The 18,239-nt window shown below is 40.0% G+C and overlaps 1 protein-coding gene across 6 annotated transcripts; it reads left to right on the top strand.

The window, feature by feature from the left end:
- The first annotated feature begins 1,412 nt into the window (after window positions 1–1,412).
- LOC147314392 (uncharacterized) lies at window positions 1,413–16,663 on the top strand. 6 transcript variants are annotated; one of them, XM_086261316.1, is made up of 24 exons: window positions 1,415–1,730; window positions 1,990–2,072; window positions 2,186–2,271; window positions 2,577–2,650; window positions 3,284–3,372; window positions 3,460–3,534; window positions 3,654–3,747; window positions 3,864–4,023; window positions 4,208–4,347; window positions 4,528–4,639; window positions 5,165–5,282; window positions 5,617–5,757; window positions 6,039–6,152; window positions 7,168–11,565; window positions 11,763–11,972; window positions 12,106–12,296; window positions 12,927–13,064; window positions 13,443–13,518; window positions 13,977–14,172; window positions 14,692–14,828; window positions 15,269–15,562; window positions 15,704–15,805; window positions 15,890–16,207; window positions 16,399–16,663. In XM_086261316.1, the coding sequence occupies exons 2-24, from the start codon at window positions 2,034–2,036 to the stop codon at window positions 16,420–16,422; spliced, it is 7,326 nt and encodes a 2,441-aa protein (XP_086117442.1). In that variant the 5' UTR covers window positions 1,415–1,730; window positions 1,990–2,033; the 3' UTR covers window positions 16,423–16,663. The 6 variants fall into 6 exon arrangements, with proteins under 6 accessions (XP_086117443.1, XP_086117442.1, XP_086117441.1 ...); XM_086261315.1 differs by having other exon boundaries at window positions 13,974–14,172; XM_086261314.1 differs by having other exon boundaries at window positions 13,443–13,542.
- The last annotated feature ends 1,576 nt before the right edge of the window (window positions 16,664–18,239 follow it).

Raw genomic sequence — 18,239 nt, 5'->3', positions numbered from 1 at the left:
CGAGTGTTGTGTTTTAAGTGAATTGGTTAATCAAAATTTCAGTTACTCAGCAATAGACAAAGACTCTGAGATGGGCCATGCTGTACATCAGATTTAAATTTTCATATAAAAGTTCTAATATTAATCTATTATAGAGTATACTTTAATATAACTATCATGGTATAACATTGTGTAAGTTCACATTTTGTTGGTTGCTTTTGTAGAATTGTTTAAATGTACATTAATACTTGGTGTGGTTTGGTAAACTGTAAGTAAATAAAGGTCACTGCCTCTGTCACTCAAATCCACGCCTCTGCAGTGTTTTGTCATGGTTTAAGGTTTCACAAGGTTGGGAAAGTTTCCAAGTCAGTCAAGGTTCAGTGCCACCTCAATTCTAATTTTGCTGATTCTGTTTTGAGAATTCATGGGTTAGGATTATATTTAAATATGTCTAAGGTGTTTTTCTGTCACTGTGTGGTATGAAATATCAGTCTATATGAATTTAAAGAGCTGGCAAACAACAGATTCACAATTCCAAAATAAAGGGACTTCATCTATCAGGTCATAGGTTAACCAGCTGAAGCCATGTGTGTCTCCTTTAGCTGTCACTGGCAGCTCTCCTTAGTTTTTGACTGAAATAAGTCCCACAGGAGTCCGACCTTAACATAAAAACAGTCACTTTCATCACAGGAAAAGTTGGATTTCAGGCCCTTTTATCAAACATTTGAACTTCTTTGGTACCTCTGGACATCATACCAAAAGATATAAAAATATATAATAGCTAATAGATTAAAAAATAAAATAAAATGTCAAACGGTGTAGTTTAAAACCATAAGTAACTAAATAGTATAGTATATAGCTATAGTGCTGAGAAATGTGTTTTTTCACCTCCCACTGGCTGTTTACTGTAAAAGCTTGTGCCGAATCTCTCATTTAAAGAAAATGTCATGTGAACATTGTCATCATAGTTTAGCCTGCCACCTGCAGGCTCTCAGCTATTCTACAAGTCATAATTTGTCTACAAAATGGAGAATGTAATTAATTCAAGACATAAAAGTTGGGCCAGTACTCCAGTATCTAATTAAATTTCTGCCAGGTAGCATTTAAGTATTTCTGTAGTTCCACCCAGAACTAGCAAAGTGTACCCAATAAAGTGTCCACTGAGTGTATATATTTATTTTCTATTCCATCCATTGTAAGGATCTATGTTTCACTGGGTTTTCCACGTTTAAACAATAGTGATCCAAAACAAAAGTCATCAATTCGTTTTGACAGCTGCGCTTGTAGTCCTTCCTCGGAAGATTGTAGTTTCACCTTGGCAAACGTCATCAACATGAGACGCCGAACGAACGCCGCAGTTCTCTTACGCCCTTACAAATTCTCCTTCGCCGTTTTCCGTAACTCATATCACTTGACATGGAGGTCAAATAAAGTGTTTAAAAATGAGATAGGATGTAATTTATTTATTTAACTTTTCCGCAGTGCCTGTGTTGCCCGGACATGATCGAGCACAACTTCCGCTTTGTAAACCAATCAACTTTGCCTATTTTTCAGACGCGAGTATATGTGTAAACGGATTGGCTGGTTCAATTTTCTTCGTCTCTTTTTGAATTTGGTGGTAGTTCACATGGGACTGTTTATTTTCTACCAGTAACTCTATGTTCTGTAGACAGGCAGGCGTATCTTCAAACACTAATAAGTTACACTATAGACTACTGCTGTACAAGTGGCAAGAATTGCTAACCTTTAAGGTGAGTCACGATTTTTACTACCGTTCGACTTAATAGACGTTACTGAACCCTTTGGCAGCTCTATTTCGGCGCAACAGTAGGTCGGCAGCTGGTGTTTTAAAACATTATGGTCAAAATAACTTTGCTGAAACATAGTGTAGATATTATTGTCAGGTACTTGTTAAGTAGTAGTAGTAGTTAAAAAAAATGTCGTGCAACAATGTTAATCGGTGCTAATTGGATAGCTTGCAAGTATTTAACATAGCTTTTTGTTTTATAGTTTCCTGAGTGCAAATCCCTTTTTTGAATAAAGGGTCAGCCAAGATGGAGATGAACTTGGCTGTAAAGTCTTTACTTTCCTGGGTAAGTTGAGTTATGTTAGTGGACATTACGGTGAAATGATTGCACTAATGTTTAAAGTTTTAATCACCCTTTTTTTGTTTTGTTTTTTTTCTCTCCAAACTATAATTTTATAGGTGAACAGTTTAAAACTCTGTGACTCAGAGCTGACCATCGATGACTTGCAGGACGGAGTGATCTTACTTAGACTTGTTTATATGCTGTAAGTATGCTGGCAATGCGGTGTAATGTTTAGCCTGTGTAAACAGGGAGTGTCAGCGACTGACAGGGTGTTAAACGTGTTGGTTGTTTGCTTTTTGGAAAATATAGAGCTCCTACTTCCTTGCACCTCTCATCCGAGAAGCTTCTCGGAAGCTTCTCGGATGAGAGGTGAAACGTCTTCAAGTAACTTAAGAAGTCCAGACGCTTTTCTTTGCAAGCTCCTTTGACTACGATGACCTGGATGACTGAGAACCTTCACAGACATTTATTTTATTATATTTTTCTTCTTTTTCTTTGTCATTTTAGGAAAAAGCAGCCCATCCCCTGTCTAAATGATGCAAATGAGGATCGGTTCAGAGTCATTGCAGAGTTTCTAGAAAGTGAGTTTCTTTCTGGAGAGACTTCTTAAAAGAGTGTCTTTTTGTACGAGTGTGATATTAATACAAGATATATGTAATAAAGGCTCCAGCTGGTGAATCACAGCACTTTAGCTTATTGAGGCTTATGTTGTTCCAAACCAATGACTGAAGTACATATGATCAAAGGGGATTTCATGGTCTGATTGGGCTTAAACGGCTTTGTATTTCAGAAAGTGTTAATGTAGGAACTTGGAGCTCATCCTTACTTTAAACACATTGTTTTCTCTCCCTTAAATAACAGATATTTTGCACCTTTGGACACACCCTGCATTCCTGGGTGGGATCCAGATTGTGTCCTGGTAGATGGACTGCTACTTATTTAACACTTTTCTACTGTTACAGGGCGTGTTTTAGCCTACAAGCCAAATTCACTCATTCATATAACACACATTAACTCTAGTGGATAAGTGTTAGTTTGGGGTTTAGTGTCTTGCACAAGGACGCTTCAGTATGTGAGCAACTGACCTTCATGTTTAAAGATCATTGGCTTTTCTTCCTGAGCCTCACTGTAAAACTTCCTCACTGGTACCATTTTTATTATAATGGGAGATAAATATATTACTGACCTGAGCATGTGTGTGTTTTGTTGTTTAGGGGACTGCAGATTTAATGCAAGCAAGAGCTCTTCTCTGCGTTGGGACCACATTAGAGATGGCATCAGCCTAACAGCTGAAATTTCAAAGGTAAAAAACTTCCTCTTTGTTTTTCATTTTTCTTTTCAAAGGCCCAAAGAAAACACTTATCATACTTTTTTATTGCAACATCACTAGGTGCTTTTGTTGCTTGTATACCATGATATGATGAATGACCACTGCACTCTGAACATGTTGGACTGCGATGTGGAGGTAAGCTGGGAGCTGCTGGTGTATTGTGGTCACACTTATACATCTCATCTCATTTCTCATGAGTTGCTTGGTGCTATTATTTTAATTCTGTGTGTATTTATTTATTCCCACTCTGCTAGCGGGAACTAGCACACCTAACTAGTTCCTTTGTGATGGAGAGTGAGGGTTGTGTTTATTTGAGCGAGGAACTTGACGCTCATCTGAGAGGAAAACGTAAGTCGCAAATATGTCACTTTTGTTTTTCCCCTCCGAGGTAGACTGTAATAAGAAGTTTTTATCAAAACAAACTAACTAATTGGCTTGACTCTATTGTGCAATATTTGTCTCAGATTTGACTTTCTCTCAAGAAATATTTGAGCAATCAGCAGCCACCTCTGGTACCAACATGTCAAGCATCTCTTCCTTCTTGGGTGATGAGTCTCCTTTCTTCCACCGAACCAGTAGAATTAAATTTGTGGACATAGAAACTGTGGCTTCTTCTTCAGTCAGGTACCAGATATGACTTAAATATTTTCAGGTTATGTTGCAATATTCATTTTTATTCAGTTTTATGGATTATGTTAATCCAATCTTCCTTGTATTACATTATCTTATAATATACATGATGAAAATCCACAGGTTGTCATCATTTCGTTGAAAATCTTTACCTTTCTGATCTGCTTAATTCACACAGCAGTTCTCCTCTGGAGGATGTAATGAACACACCGAAATTTCAGCTGAGGAAAATGCAGCGACAGATGATCAAGGAGCGAGACTACCGAGATAGTTTGGAGAGGGAGCTGGCCAGCAAGATTGCGCTCATTGAACAAAGAGGTACTATCTGTTGAATGTATGGTTTGCATTTTGTTAGACTTGAGAAATGGCAAAATTCTTGTTAAAGCACCACTCATATTTGTCTAAGATTGTCTGCATTTTCATTTAAGCTTTTTATACTTGTCATGTTTTCAGTAGACTTTGCTTCGTGCTTTGGTTTTCTTTCTCTCTCTTTCCCAGAGTCTCGCATTAACCAGTTGCAGTACCGCCTGGATAAACTAAAGGAAGAACAAGGTGATCAGGAGCATGTTACCAAAGAACAAATTAATGAGCTTGAGATCAAGAACGATGAGTAAGTACCCAAGAACAGTGATTTATGAACCTATAACTAGGGATGGGAATTGATGAGATTTTCACGATTCCGATTCCTTTTTCGATTCTGTTTAACAACTTGATTCTTTATCGATTCTTGTTTTTAAAAAAGAAGAACACACAGGTCGATTAGCTTATAACTTTGTTTTATATCTTCTCTTTGAACAAGATAGAAATTTAGGAGTAACATGGCCTTACAAACCCAACAGTGAGATCTTAAGAGATTCACAGCCTAGGCTTCCAGTTAATTGAAACAGTGGGAACTGGTTCTCAACAAGAACCGGGTTTCGATTCCCATCCCTACCTATAAAATCATCATTTTAATATCACAACCATAACATCTAATTTCTATCCACAAAAGTTACACAATATTTTGTCATCATGTTGCCTAGCAACCCCCTAACAACAGACTAAATTCTGTACAACAGACTAATAGTCTGTACTTCAAGACCTTTGTACAGAAGTGTTTTAAAGTAAATTTTTTATTTATTTATTTATTTTCCAGCTTACAAAAGCGTCTTAATGAGATGCTGAAGCAAAATAAAGACCTCAAGACAAACACTTCACTCATGGAGCGCAAAGTGGATGAGCTTGCAGATGAAAACGGTGCGCTTTCTTCTCAGGTAATAACATGCAAAATATTCTGGGGTTTTTTTTTGTTTGTTTGTTTTTAAGTTGTTGTTTGTTTTGTTTTGTTTTTTTTTCTTGAGGGTCTCTTAATTACACTAAAGATCTAATGAACGTGTCTGCTGTTACGGCTTCCAAACCTTTTGAGGCAAATCTGTGATAGTGAATTCTCACTCATGACAGGATTCAGTAAAGGTCATGTGCATTTCATGTTTCTGGAGAGTGTTTCACTAGTAGAAACCTTTTAAAGTATTGAGGAGTTTTTTGTGTCAGTTTTGAGATCAAAACATGGATTTGAAAAACCTTTTTAATTTTTAAAAATTTTCTCAGGTGAGAGCTGTGTGCTCACAGCTTGCCGCCTTTGAGACAGAAGTTGGTAGACTGACGGAAAGTCAAGCGTCCGCTCAGGAGGAGTGGAGAAACAAAAGAAACAATCTACAGTCTGAGCTCAACCAAGCAACTGCTCAAAAGGTATAGATTCACAAGAGATATTGTTTAACATGCATTCCTGTGTCATTCAGAGAAATCTGAATGCAAAAAGGACAATGAATAGGAAACATCATGTCTGTTGAAGACTCAGAAGAAAAGCACATTTAAATGCTCATGTCTGCCTATTTTATTATAAATAAAGAAGAGTAGTTATATTAGTTTTGTGTTGACTGTAAGTAATCTTATTTCTCCATTGCTCTCATTAAATGTTGGGTTTTATACAAATTAATTTACTGTAAGCTGCTCCCTTTCTCATTTCTCAGGAACTCCTTACAGAACAAATTCAAATCCTTCAAGGAAAGATTTCCTGTTTGGAGGATGAAATAAGCAAGGCCAGTAAGGATGAAGTTGGGGAAAATATGGGACCCATAGTAGAGGTAATTATATGTAAAAGCTAACAATTTTAAAAGCAAACTTAATTGAAAATATAAAAAATTTATAAAATATTATGGTAAGCGATAAACATCTTGAATTGTTTATTTTCAGTTAGGGCTGCTCGATTATGGCAAAAATGATAATCACGATTATTTTCACTGAAATTGAGATCTCGATTATTTGACGATATTTTTTTAACAATAACAATGTGTTGAATAATGACTTTAAAGATTGTCAAAAAATAATATAAAATAGTGGTCAAATACTGATAACAGTGCAAATGTTTGCAATATAAAAAATAAATGAAAAATGTAAACCTCTATGTTTAGTGAACTTTGCAGTGTTGCTCTGTGGTGCAGCTACGACACTGTAGCAAAGTTTACACACTGTGTCTACTTGATCCACGTCTGACTCCGCCAATCCATAATGTTTCCACACCACTGAAGTTTTTTACCTCTCTTTTCAACCAACGGCAGTCACTCTCCTCTCCAAATAACTTCTGCTGAGCTTTCCGAGCATCCCTCGGGTCCTCTTAATCAGCGGTCCCCGAACCGGTACCGGTCCGAGTCGTTTGGTACCGGGCCGCGAGAGTTGAGGCTCAGGTGTGAAATGTATAGTTTTCAGGGTTTTTATCGTTTTTCAGCATTATTTTGTTATCATTTTTATCATTTACTCGGTTTTCCTTGGTCTTTTCACGTGTGGTATGAATAAATTTTCTTTTTTTCGGTACTGGTACTAGTTTTATTTTGTTGTATTTATACGCGACACCTTAAAGGCCGGTCCATGAAAATATTGTCGGGCATAAACCGGTCCGTGGCGCAAAAAAGGTTGTGGACCGCTGCTCTGACACGTGTTCGAAATGCAGAGAGGTGTGCTCAGTCATTTTTAATGATCGTTGAAAGCCCAGATCGTAATCGTGATTAAAATTCTATTGAGCAGCCCTATTTTCAGTTTAAGTTTGGAAATTTTATTTTCTACTTCATTGATTATAATTGTTGGTTCTTCTTAAATTGCCAGAGAGAAATGTTGGAGACTGAAATCAGGGGTTTGAAGAATGAGCTAGAGACTACACATTTCTCCCTGAAAAAGGCTGAGCTGGAGATTCATGCTAAAACTCAGCAACTGGAGGAATGCCACCAAGAAATTAAGGAGATACATGAGCAGAGGGGAGTTCTTCAAGAAGAGATCAGAGTCCTTAAGCTTCAGCTTGAGCAGGTTGAGGAGCAAAAAAATGAGCAGACAGACAGGCTACAACAGCATATTGCTGCTTGTGAACAAGAAATTAAAAAACTACAGGAAATTAAGCAAGCAAAGGAAGATCTTCTTCATCAGACTGAAGAAAAGGTGAACGATCTTGAGACAAAGTTAGCTGCTGCTACTTCTCTGTTGGCTGTTAAAGAGCAACAAATTAACAGTCTCAAAGATGAAGTTGACATTCTTACACATGAAACTAACAAAAACAAAGATGAAATTCAAGCCAAAGAAGAAGAGCTTGCCAAGTTACTTCTTGAGAAGTCTAATGTGCAAGAAACTCTCAGTGACAAAATCCAGATCTTAACAGCTCAAGTGGAAGACCTTAGTTCATCTCTCAAACAGGCGGAGCAGGAAATTCACATGAAGCAAGACTTACTAGATAAAACCACACAAGAGAATGTCCAACAAATAGAGCTACTTCAACAACAAAGTGCTGAACATATGGAAGCACTCGAGAAGCAGAAGACAGCATCTCGAGAAGAAATCAAGAGGCTAAATGCAGATATTCATGCTAAGGAAGAACAGATGGCTCGGCTAGAGACTGAGGCCTCTACATGCTCTGAATTGTTGCAGCAAGAGCTTGATGATCTGAACAACCAAATAAAGAGCATGACCCATTCTCTTGAGATGGCCAAGGAGCACGCTCAAGCCAGAGAAGCTGTAATGGCCAAACAGCAAGAGGAAAGCACTTTGCAGATTGAAGAGCTTAGGAAGCAAATTTCAGTTCTTGAAGCAGAAGTGAATCGACTGAAGCAGGAAATCCAGACTAAAGAGGCTGAGGTAGATGAGATGAAGACCAACAACTACATGGAGTCAGAGGCTCTACAGAATGAGATCCAAAGTCTTCAGGGTCAAGTGCAGTGTTTGAATGAATCACTGAAGACTGCAACAGAGCAGGCTCAGGTTAAAGAAAACCTGCTGAAACAGAAGGAATTTGAGTTTTCTCAGGAAAAGGACTCTCTACAAAACATGATGATGACCTCAGAAGAAGAGGTAAAGCGGCTGAGAGAGCAGGTCGAGGCCAAAGAAGAACAACTGGTCACACTTAGAAAAGAGGGCTCAATCCACTCTGACATGCTAGAACAAGAGATCGAAACTCTGAAAAACCAAGTATGTGACACGAGAGAGTCTCTCACAAAGGCAGAGGAGAAGTTTCAAGAGCAGCTAGTTGTGCTTGAAAAACAGGAGCAGGAGAGCATCGTCCAGAAAGAGCTGTTGCAGCGACAACTGTTTGCCTCTGAGGAAGAGATGAAGCGAATGAAAAATGAGGTCCAGGCAAAAGAGGAACAGATGGCTCTGCTAGAGACTGAGGCCTGTACACGCTCTGAATTGTTGCAGCAAGAGCTTGATGATCTGAACAACCAAATAAAGAGCATGACCCATTCTCTTGAGATGGCCAAGGAGCACGCTCAAGCCAGAGAAGCTGTAATGGCCAAACAGCAAGAGGAAAGCACTTTGCAGAGTGAAGAGCTTGGGAAACACATTTCAGTTCTTGAAGCAGAAGTAAATAGAATGAAGCAGGAAATCCAGACTAAAGAGGCTGAGGTAGATGAGATGAAGACCAACAACTACATGGAGTCAGAGGCTCTACAGAATGAGATCCAAAGTCTTCAGGGTCAAGTGCAGTGTTTGAATGAATCACTGAAGACTGCAACAGAGCAGGCTCAGGTTAAAGAAAACCTGCTGAAACAGAAGGAATTTGAGTTTTCTCAGGAAAAGGACTCTCTACAAAACATGATGATGACCTCAGAAGAAGAGGTAAAGCAGCTGAGAGAGCAGGTCGAGGCCAAAGAAGAACAACTGGTCACACTTAGAAAAGAGGGCTCAATCCACTCTGACATGCTAGAACAAGAGATCGAAACTCTGAAAAACCAAGTATGTGACATGAGAGAGTCTCTCACAAAGGCAGAGGAGAAGTTTCAAGAGCAGCTAGTTGTGCTTGAAAAACAGGAGCAGGAGAGCATCGTCCAGAAAGAGCTGTTGCAGCGACAACTGTTTGCCTCTGAGGAAGAGATGAAGCGAATGAAAAATGAGGTCCAGGCAAAAGAGGAACAGATGGCTCTGCTAGAGACTGAGGCCTGTACACGCTCTGAATTGTTGCAGCAAGAGCTTGATGATCTGAACAACCAAATAAAGAGCATGACCCATTCTCTTGAGATGGCCAAGGAGCACGCTCAAGCCAGAGAAGCTGTAATGGCCAAACAGCAAGAGGAAAGCACTTTGCAGAGTGAAGAGCTTGGGAAACACATTTCAGTTCTTGAGGCAGAAGTAAATAGAATGAAGCAGGAAATCCAGACTAAAGAGGCTGAGGTAGATGAGATGAAGACCAACAACTACATGGAGTCAGAGGCTCTACAGAATGAGATCCAAAGTCTTCAGGGTCAAGTGCAGTGTTTGAATGAATCACTGAAGACTGCAACAGAGCAGGCTCAGGTTAAAGAAAACCTGCTGAAACAGAAGGAATTTGAGTTTTCTCAGGAAAAGGACTCTCTACAAAACATGATGATGACCTCAGAAGAAGAGGTAAAGCGGCTGAGAGAGCAGGTCGAGGCCAAAGAAGAACAACTGGTCACACTTAGAAAAGAGGGCTCAATCCACTCTGACATGCTAGAACAAGAGATCGAAACTCTAAAATCCAACGTGAATACTATGAGAGAGTCTCTCACAAAGGCAGAGGACGAGTTTCAAAAGCAGCTAGTTGCACTTGAAAAACAGGAGCAGGAGAGCGTCGTCCAGAAAGAGCTGTTGCAGCGACAACTGTTTGCCTCTGAGGAAGAGATGAAGCGAATGAAAAATGAGGTCCAGGCAAAAGAGGAACGGATGGCTCTGCTAGAGACTGAGGCCTCTACACGCTCTGAATTGTTGCAGCAAGAGCTTGATGATCTGAACAACCAAATAAAGAGCATGACCCATTCTCTTGAGATGGCCAAGGAGCACGCTCAAGCCAGAGAAGCTGTAATGGCCAAACAGCAAGAGGAAAGCACTTTGCAGATTGAAGAGCTTGGGAAGCAAATTTCAGTTCTTGAAGCAGAAGTGAATCGACTGAAGCAGGAAATCCAGACTAAAGAGGCTGAGGTAGATGAGATGAAGACCAACAACTACATGGAGTCAGAGGCTCTACAGAATGAGATCCAAAGTCTTCAGGGTCAAGTGCAGTGTTTGAATGAATCACTGAAGACTGCAACAGAGCAGGCTCAGGTTAAAGAAAACCTGCTGAAACAGAAGGAATTTGAGTTTTCTCAGGAAAAGGACTCTCTACAAAACATGATGATGACCTCAGAAGAAGAGGTAAAGCGGCTGAGAGAGCAGGTCGAGGCCAAAGAAGAACAACTGGTCACACTTAGAAAAGAGGGCTCAATCCACTCTGACATGCTAGAACAAGAGATCGAAACTCTGAAAAACCAAGTATGTGACATGAGAGAGTCTCTCACAAAGGCAGAGGAGAAGGTTAAAGTCCTTCAGGCAGAGTTGTCAGTTGTCAAGACACTTGGAGCTGATAAAGACCAAAGTATAAACACACTCAGAGAGGAGGTCACTGCTCAAGCTAACGTGATACAAAAAACAAAAGCTGAAGCTGAAGCTAGTGAGAAACTTGTGGCTGAGATACAACAGGAGAGCTCCAAACAGACCTATGTTCTCCAAAATGAGATCCAGGATTTGAAGGAGGAGGTGGAAAGGCTTCTGGCCAAAGAGCAGAAATTAGTTGAAACTCAGCAAGAGTCTGCTCAGCAAATAAACCTCCTTCAGCAACAGCTTGCATCTGCAGCTGCAGAGTTGACACAACATGAAGCAACACAAGTTACTAACATCAGGTTGAAAGAGACTGTGCAGGAGATGCAGGTTACCACACTCAAAGAGAAGGATACTCTTGTCCAAGAAAAACAGGTGCTTTTGGTTAGAATACTCCAGGCAGAAAAAGATCATGAAGCCATAGTTTTTGAGAAGGAAAGACTTCTCCAAGCCAACCTGGCCCTAAAGAGGGAGAATGTAGCCTCACGGAAGCTTGAGTCTGTACTGCAGCAAGAGCTGGAAATACTGAAAATGGAGAATGAGAAATTGCTGAAAGAGCAAGAGAAAGCAGAAGAAATTGAGCTAATCAAGAGAGATCTGCAGGAACAGCTTGCCACTAAATCAGAGGCTGCTGAACACTACAAGGCTCAGGTTGGTGTGACCAGAAACTGTTACAAAATATATTTTACTGCTTGTGACTGAACATCTGTTTGGATTTGTTTGAGAATGTAATCATTTTTATTTCTGCTTATCTCTTAATATAATTGTTTTGTTCATGAGAATTTTTTTTGTGTGTGAGATAAATGATCTGGACTAGAAAATTAAGATACGTGTTTTGAATACCACAGATGGAGAAGGCTGCAAATCATTACAACAGCAAGAAGCAGCTTCTCCAGAAAAGCCAAGAAGAAGTGGATGCTCTCAAGCTTTCTCTTGAAGCTAAAGAGCATGAAATGCACACTATGATAATGGAAAAGAAAGTACTTCAGCTTGATTTGGACAAGGCTCAAGCCAATGAGAAGACACTTTCACACAGGGTGGCCAGCTTGGAGGCACAGGTTAGTATTGCAGTTTAAAGCATGACGATTGAACACAATAAGCAGAAACATAGAAGAAATTAAAACCACACCTGAATTTTATTTTATTTTTTTAGCATTTTAACCTGTTCTGTCACAATTTCTTTACTTTCAGCTTGCCCGTGCTGACCAGAATTTAAGAGTACAGAATAAGATTCATGCCAATGGAGGCAGTGCAACAAGCTCGTGTTTCTTTGAGGTGCCTTACTCAAACTCGGGGGTTTGCACTAGAGCACAGGTGAAGAGAGCTATGAGCTCAGATAGCCTGGACCAGAGCAGTATGGAAGACTCTCTAAACTCTACAAGGTAAGTGTTGGGTTAAGGTTTCTCAGAATCTTTTTATAGGACTTGTTCACCAAACAGACGGGAAAATAAATTAAACGCACAGAACAAAGTTAAAAGATTGGTGTTCTAAAGAAGAGGAGATGCAAAATCTTTTAAAAGCTGTGACTTGAGTAACAGATAACTGAAGCCCACCTTGTACAGGATGGCTCCAGCTGAAGTCAGTGTGTTCTTGGACTAAAATGCATTACATGACTCACACGATGATGCAGTAATGCATTACAAATGGAAAACAATCCAAATGGGATGACAAATTGATATTCATGTTTCAGGGGCTGTGGCCCATAAATTCTGACATGCCTCCACTCTGTGTTCCTACACACATCCTCAAACTTCATTTCAATCCCAACGACACACCTGTGATGTTTCATGACTACTGTAGTACTGACAAAACACAATATGTCCCACTAGACACACAAACACCTGCCAGAATTCTGAATATCACCTTTGTGGTAGTTCTCCCAAAAACAACTATACATGCAGACACTCACTGTGTGGAAGGTGAAAGTGTTATATTGGATTTGGAAAGATTTAGTGGGGGTAGTGATTAATGCACATTGTTTTCTTTCTTTTTTTTAAAACAAACTTTTTCAGAAAACTCTCAGCGCCCGATGAATGCAGCACACCACTTGTTCGCAGTTCAGAACGCTTGGCAGCCAAACGCCGGGGTCTAAAGGCCGAGTCACTGGAAACTTTGTACTTTACTCCTATAAACACCAGACAAGTCAAGAGGTGCTTTTGTGGTCATACTCCTTACGCATTTTTAGCTCTAGATTGGTTGTGATCTTACCAAGACGTGTTTTATTATCAAGACAAAATTTAAGAATTAGCAGTGATTATATCTTGTCCCCTAATATTGTGCGATTACGAAACACTTTGCAACTCTTTACTCCTTTAAGGAGTGAGTACTTTATTTCCTGGTTACTGTAGTAAAATAATTTATTATTCAGACCCTTTAACATTTGTTCTTAAATGTAATTTTAATGTATAAAACTGAATAGGACACAATTGTACAGATAATTGTGTCTAAATTGTATTTCATGTATTAGAAACAATACTGATTTAATTGCTTTCAAAATCTTTCATTTTCAAATTCCTTTTCTTTCTCAGGACCGGTGCAGAGGAAATTATGGATTCAACCCAAAAAAATCCAACTTCATCAGTCAAACGCCGCAGAACCACACAGGTTATAAACATCACTATGACCAAGGTGGAGGAAACTCACACACGCTTACTGCATGTTCACAATAATACACACTGATAAAATTGGTTCATTTTTAATATTCTCTGTATTTTTTTTAAATTACAGGTGTTTCAACTTCACTATTTATGTAATTTAGTCACTATGCTGATGAAGGTTTACTAGTATTATTGTTATTGTTTCATTTAACCAGTTTCTAAAATTTCTCTGATGATGCCTTTCTCTAACAAGGAATCACTGTCTCAAGTTTTAACTATCATACTAAAAGATTAGTTGACTAATAGATCTTTGTGTACATCACTTGCTTGTTGGCAGCACATAATAATTCACCGCAGCACCTTAACAATACATTTAAGTGGTCCAACGTTTCCCCTTCTAAATATCCCAAAACTTCCATCCGAGTATTACTGTAGTTGTGACTGTTGATTTCTGATCTGTAGAAGACCCCGGGCTGCGGTGAAGCTGATGAGACCTTCTACAGCCTGGCTTCAGCTCGCTCCCAGCCAAACCTCGCTAATGCAAACTCTGCCCGGCCCGTGTCTATGGAGCTGTTTGACACTCCCGCCAGAAGGACCAGCTCTGCCAGCGACCAACTCATTGGGCTTCCAGGGTACAGACGGAGCACCATCCATGTACAGCGTGAGTAAAAGGATCAGTTTTCCCTCCTGAAAGGAAAGAGTTGCAGAATCGTGATGGAACTTCATTTAAGTTTTAAATCGTAATTCTAATAAGCCTTCAGAGAGAAACAGCATTATTTATAATGCAGTTATAACATTATTAAATTACTGTATAGTTGGAGCAACTCAGGCTGCTTGATTATGGAAGAAATATAATTGCAGTTATTACAATTGTAAAGATTATTTAATTAAAATTATTTCAACTAACCACCTCCCTTTACTAGTTATAATTCACTTTTTATATAACTAAATTTATATAAGTATGTAACTTGTATTTGTGAGTGATTTCAAGCTAAATTTCTGTTACTGATGTGGCCCACCTGCAGTACCTTTGTGGCCCATAAGGGGACACTGGCCCACACTTTGGGAATCACTGTTTTTGATGGAAGCTGAAATTGGAGCTGCACGTTCATAGTAACAACTGTAAAACCTGAGATTTGTGTGTATGTGTAACTGTTTTGCGTCATCTGTTTCTTTTCAGCCACCAGTACCTTCTGCGTTGGAGCAGAAAACGAGCCTGATGGTGGACCTGAAGACTGGCAGAGGATTGCGGAGCTCCAGTCCAGGAACAAGGCCTGTCTGCCTCACCTAAAAAGCAGCTACCCTGTTGAGTCTGAGGTGATAAGAAAAGAACTTGGATGCCAAATTTCTCAAATAGTGTGTTGGGTGGCTGTAGCTCAGGTGGCAGAGCAGGTCAGCTACTAATCAGAGGGTCGGTGGTTCGATCCCAGGCTGCCTCCTGGCTGCATGGCTGCATCCAAATATCCTTGGGCAAGATACTAACTCCATGTTTGCCTACTGGTGGTGGTCAGAGGGCCCGGTGGCGCCAGTGTCTGGCAGCCTCGCCTCTGTCAGTGCGTCCCAGGGCAGCTGTGGCTACAACGTAGCTTGCCATCGCCAGTGTGTGAATGTGTGTGTGGGTGAATGACTGAATGTAGTGTAAAGCGCTTTGGGGTCCTTAGGGACGGAGTAAAGCACTCTACAAATGCAGGCCATTTACCATTTGTTCCTAATTAAACGTCTGTATACTGAATGCACTAAAATCTTTCTTCTTCTAGACTGGAAGGAGCGGTCCATTGGTTTTTACAGACGAAGAGCTGCGTACAGGTGACCCGTCAGACACAATCCGCCGAGCATCCATGGTTCCAAGCCAGCTGCGGGATTCCCTCATCTCACATCGACAGTCACTCATGTTGGGGCAGGTGGGTGCTGCTGCCGGCACTCGCTCCGACCGTCTGTCCTTGATGCCAGGCCAGCTACCCTCAAGGACCGCCAGCTCCTATCAGCTGAGGAGCCCAAAAGGCACAAAGCAGCCTTCATCCACATTGTCCCTACACCAAACTTCACCTGAGGTTGGTTGAACCATGAACAGGAAACTGTGGTATACTATTACTGGTGGATAGTATATTGTATAGTTATTGAATAGTCATCCAAAATAAGTAGAAAAATGTTTAAAATGTAACTTTATGTTTGCTTTTTATCTCAACCTGAAGAAAAAGATGAAAGCCAGCTGCTTCCCTCGTCCACTCACCCCGAAAAACAGGAGCGTGAGCAGTGGTCCTTCGAGCTCTACTCTTCGTGCTGCCCTCAGCCCAGTGAGTGTAATTTTAGCTCACACAAAATTGTGACAAAACTTTGTTTTTGAGCGCTTTGCTAAGTTTCACTTGCATTACTCTCAGGCTGAGCGGAGGCAGTCAATGATGTTTACCATCGAAAACACCCCTAAAAGCAATAACTACCTGAAGAAACATCTGAACAAGCTGCGCAGCTCTGCACGTAAATCCCCAGGCGACAGCTTGAAGAAGTCGCCTGCTCAGACGAGCGCACGCAAGCACCAGGAAAAAATGCCATCGGGGAGTTCACGTGGTGGTGTGAGACAAGCTGGGAGAACTGGAAACTTTAAATCACCTCAAGTGGTAACGAAAGGATCGAGGAAATCTCCCCAAGCTGCCAGCAGATCTGCAAAGTCTCCTGGATTGACAGCCAGCGCTCGCAAGGTAAACATCTGACACTGCAGTGGTTTATGAAAGGACAACAGCACAGGGTGTGGTTTTTATTTCTGACATGTGCAACAACATTTTATTGTATTCAGATGTTATTAAATCTTGTTTTGTAGCAGTGTTGCTGAAATGCATTTTCCTGAGTTTTGGTTTAATCTTTGTCTTTTTCTTTTCTTTCAAACTTACAGATGATGCGAAGGATGAAAGTCTGATGACTGGTCAAGCCCCCCACATCCGTTCACCCACAAATAGTTCATCGGGACTTTGTTTTTAACAGTTCATCATTCTTTTTCCATGTTTGTTTTGCTTCTTAATCTTTGTATTATATGCACATGTTTCTCAGTTAATCGATTTTAAATGGTATTTCAGGAAATGGATTTTTTTTTTTTTTTTTTTTTTTACCTGCAATTGTATTTTGATTTTTTTGTAAATAAATTTCTGAATGATTTGGGAGTTCAGGCTCTTCATTTCACTGGTGGTGCCATAAATGGCCAGAACAGAAGCCTAAATTGTTTTGTTTTTTTTACTGATTATGGGATTTTACTGAGCCATGTAATGAAAGTAACTTTTCTTTCTACAGATCATATTTTACATGTGAGGGCCGTGATGCCGACAACAGGTTTAGTTTAACCCCAAACACAGGAAGCGTTTCTGTTCCAGAAACAGAGCTAACTTTAACAGTTACTCCGGCAAATAAATCAAATATCACATTTAAATTTAAATGTGGGTTTAAAATCAAAATTATGCTCTCTGTTGACTGTTTGCCTAACTGCAACACAAGTGTACAAACTCAGTAAAAACCAAGCAGAGTATTACTAAAGGAGGGAAGCATTTGTACATAAAAAAGAAACGTTAAGTGCAGATCCATATGTCTCAACTGATGTTTTAACAAAACCTTTTGAAGGAAATTTCCATCCCGGGTTTCCTCCGTGGCGTGAGCGATAAGCAGTTTTGTCCTTTCCTTATAAGACTCCTAATTATTCAAAGTAACACTCAAGTATGCCGTTCAGCGGGTTAGTTACAGCGCCGGGAGCAGTTAGGAGAACAAAGTGACACAGACTGTTCAGATTGCTCTCCCACAATCAACTCAAAGGTTTATTAAGTACACAACAGCTTATATAGAGGAAAAAGGTTCGTGTGTCAGCAGGTTCTCAGTTCAAACCGGTACAGACCAAATAAGGAAACGTCTTCCTGCCTTGTGAGCAAAGAAGTATCCTTTGTGTAGTTTATCTCTTCAGTTACAATTTATGCTCATCCCAGCAAAATACACTCCTAGACATAGAATACAGAGTTCTTTCATTAGTGAATTCTGAAACAAACCACCTGGCTTTTTAACAAGCTCTTTTCTAAAAGATAAGGAAGGGAGGATGGGAGTAAGGAAGTGGTCTCGTCTCTGTGGTATTTTCGACCTTGGGGTACCAGCCTGTGATTCTTACACATCAATTCTTGGGTCAGAGAGAAAGAGAAAAACAACTAGTAAATGGGCCTTATTGAGTAACAGTTTTCCTGTATAATATCACAATAAAACAATATCCTGTAAATGCTACCATGGTATCAAAATATCACAACACCTTTTTAGTACAAATAGCACACAGATTACTGCTGCTGGATCCTAAGAGTCACAGCAACAACAGACTGTAATGTCTGCTGAGGTCTCAGCAACAAGAACTAAACAGCCCTGACTCATGTCTGCACTTTAAGACAAAAACATAGTCTGCAGGTTAGAAATGAATCACAAATCAAACAATTTGGCCCAAGTTCAGACCAAGAAGACACCTTTTGGTACACGACTGTTCATGTTGCACAGCAGCGATCAGAGCTCTGTTGTTGTAAAGGAACCACTTGTGATATTGTAAAAGGCACCGTATGTATATGATGTACTGACTTTATTAAACAGATCAGAGGACAAATCATGGCTTGGCAAACAGTTTTTCATCAAAGATGCTGTGGACAGCACCCTGCAGCACGTCTGTCCTCTGACTTATACTTGCTCTGACTCTGGAGGAGCTGATCAGCACTAACTCATCAG

The sequence above is a fragment of the Aulonocara sp. 'chitande type north' Nkhata Bay genome, linkage group LG14 (genome assembly GCF_057382095.1).
Source record: "Aulonocara sp. 'chitande type north' Nkhata Bay isolate Kocher_YH1m ecotype deep benthic linkage group LG14, A_spYH_male_GT1.1, whole genome shotgun sequence".
Taxonomy (NCBI): Eukaryota; Metazoa; Chordata; class Actinopteri; order Cichliformes; family Cichlidae; genus Aulonocara; species Aulonocara sp. 'chitande type north' Nkhata Bay.
The sequence above is the reverse complement of the archived record's forward strand: the minus strand, read 5'-3'. Positions and strand labels throughout refer to the sequence as shown.

What these genes read in the sequence shown, in the direction of transcription:
- LOC147314392 (XM_086261312.1), top strand. Translation starts at nt 2,034, where the DNA reads ATGGAGATGAACTTGGCTGTAAAGTCTTTACTTTCCTGG. An exon ending in CTTGAGATCAAGAACGATGA is followed by an intron (nt 4,640 to 5,164) that starts GTAAGTACCCAA and finishes TTTATTTTCCAG; the next exon opens with CTTACAAAAGCGTCTTAATG. An exon ending in TTCGTGCTGCCCTCAGCCCA is followed by an intron (nt 15,806 to 15,889) that starts GTGAGTGTAATT and finishes CATTACTCTCAG; the next exon opens with GCTGAGCGGAGGCAGTCAAT.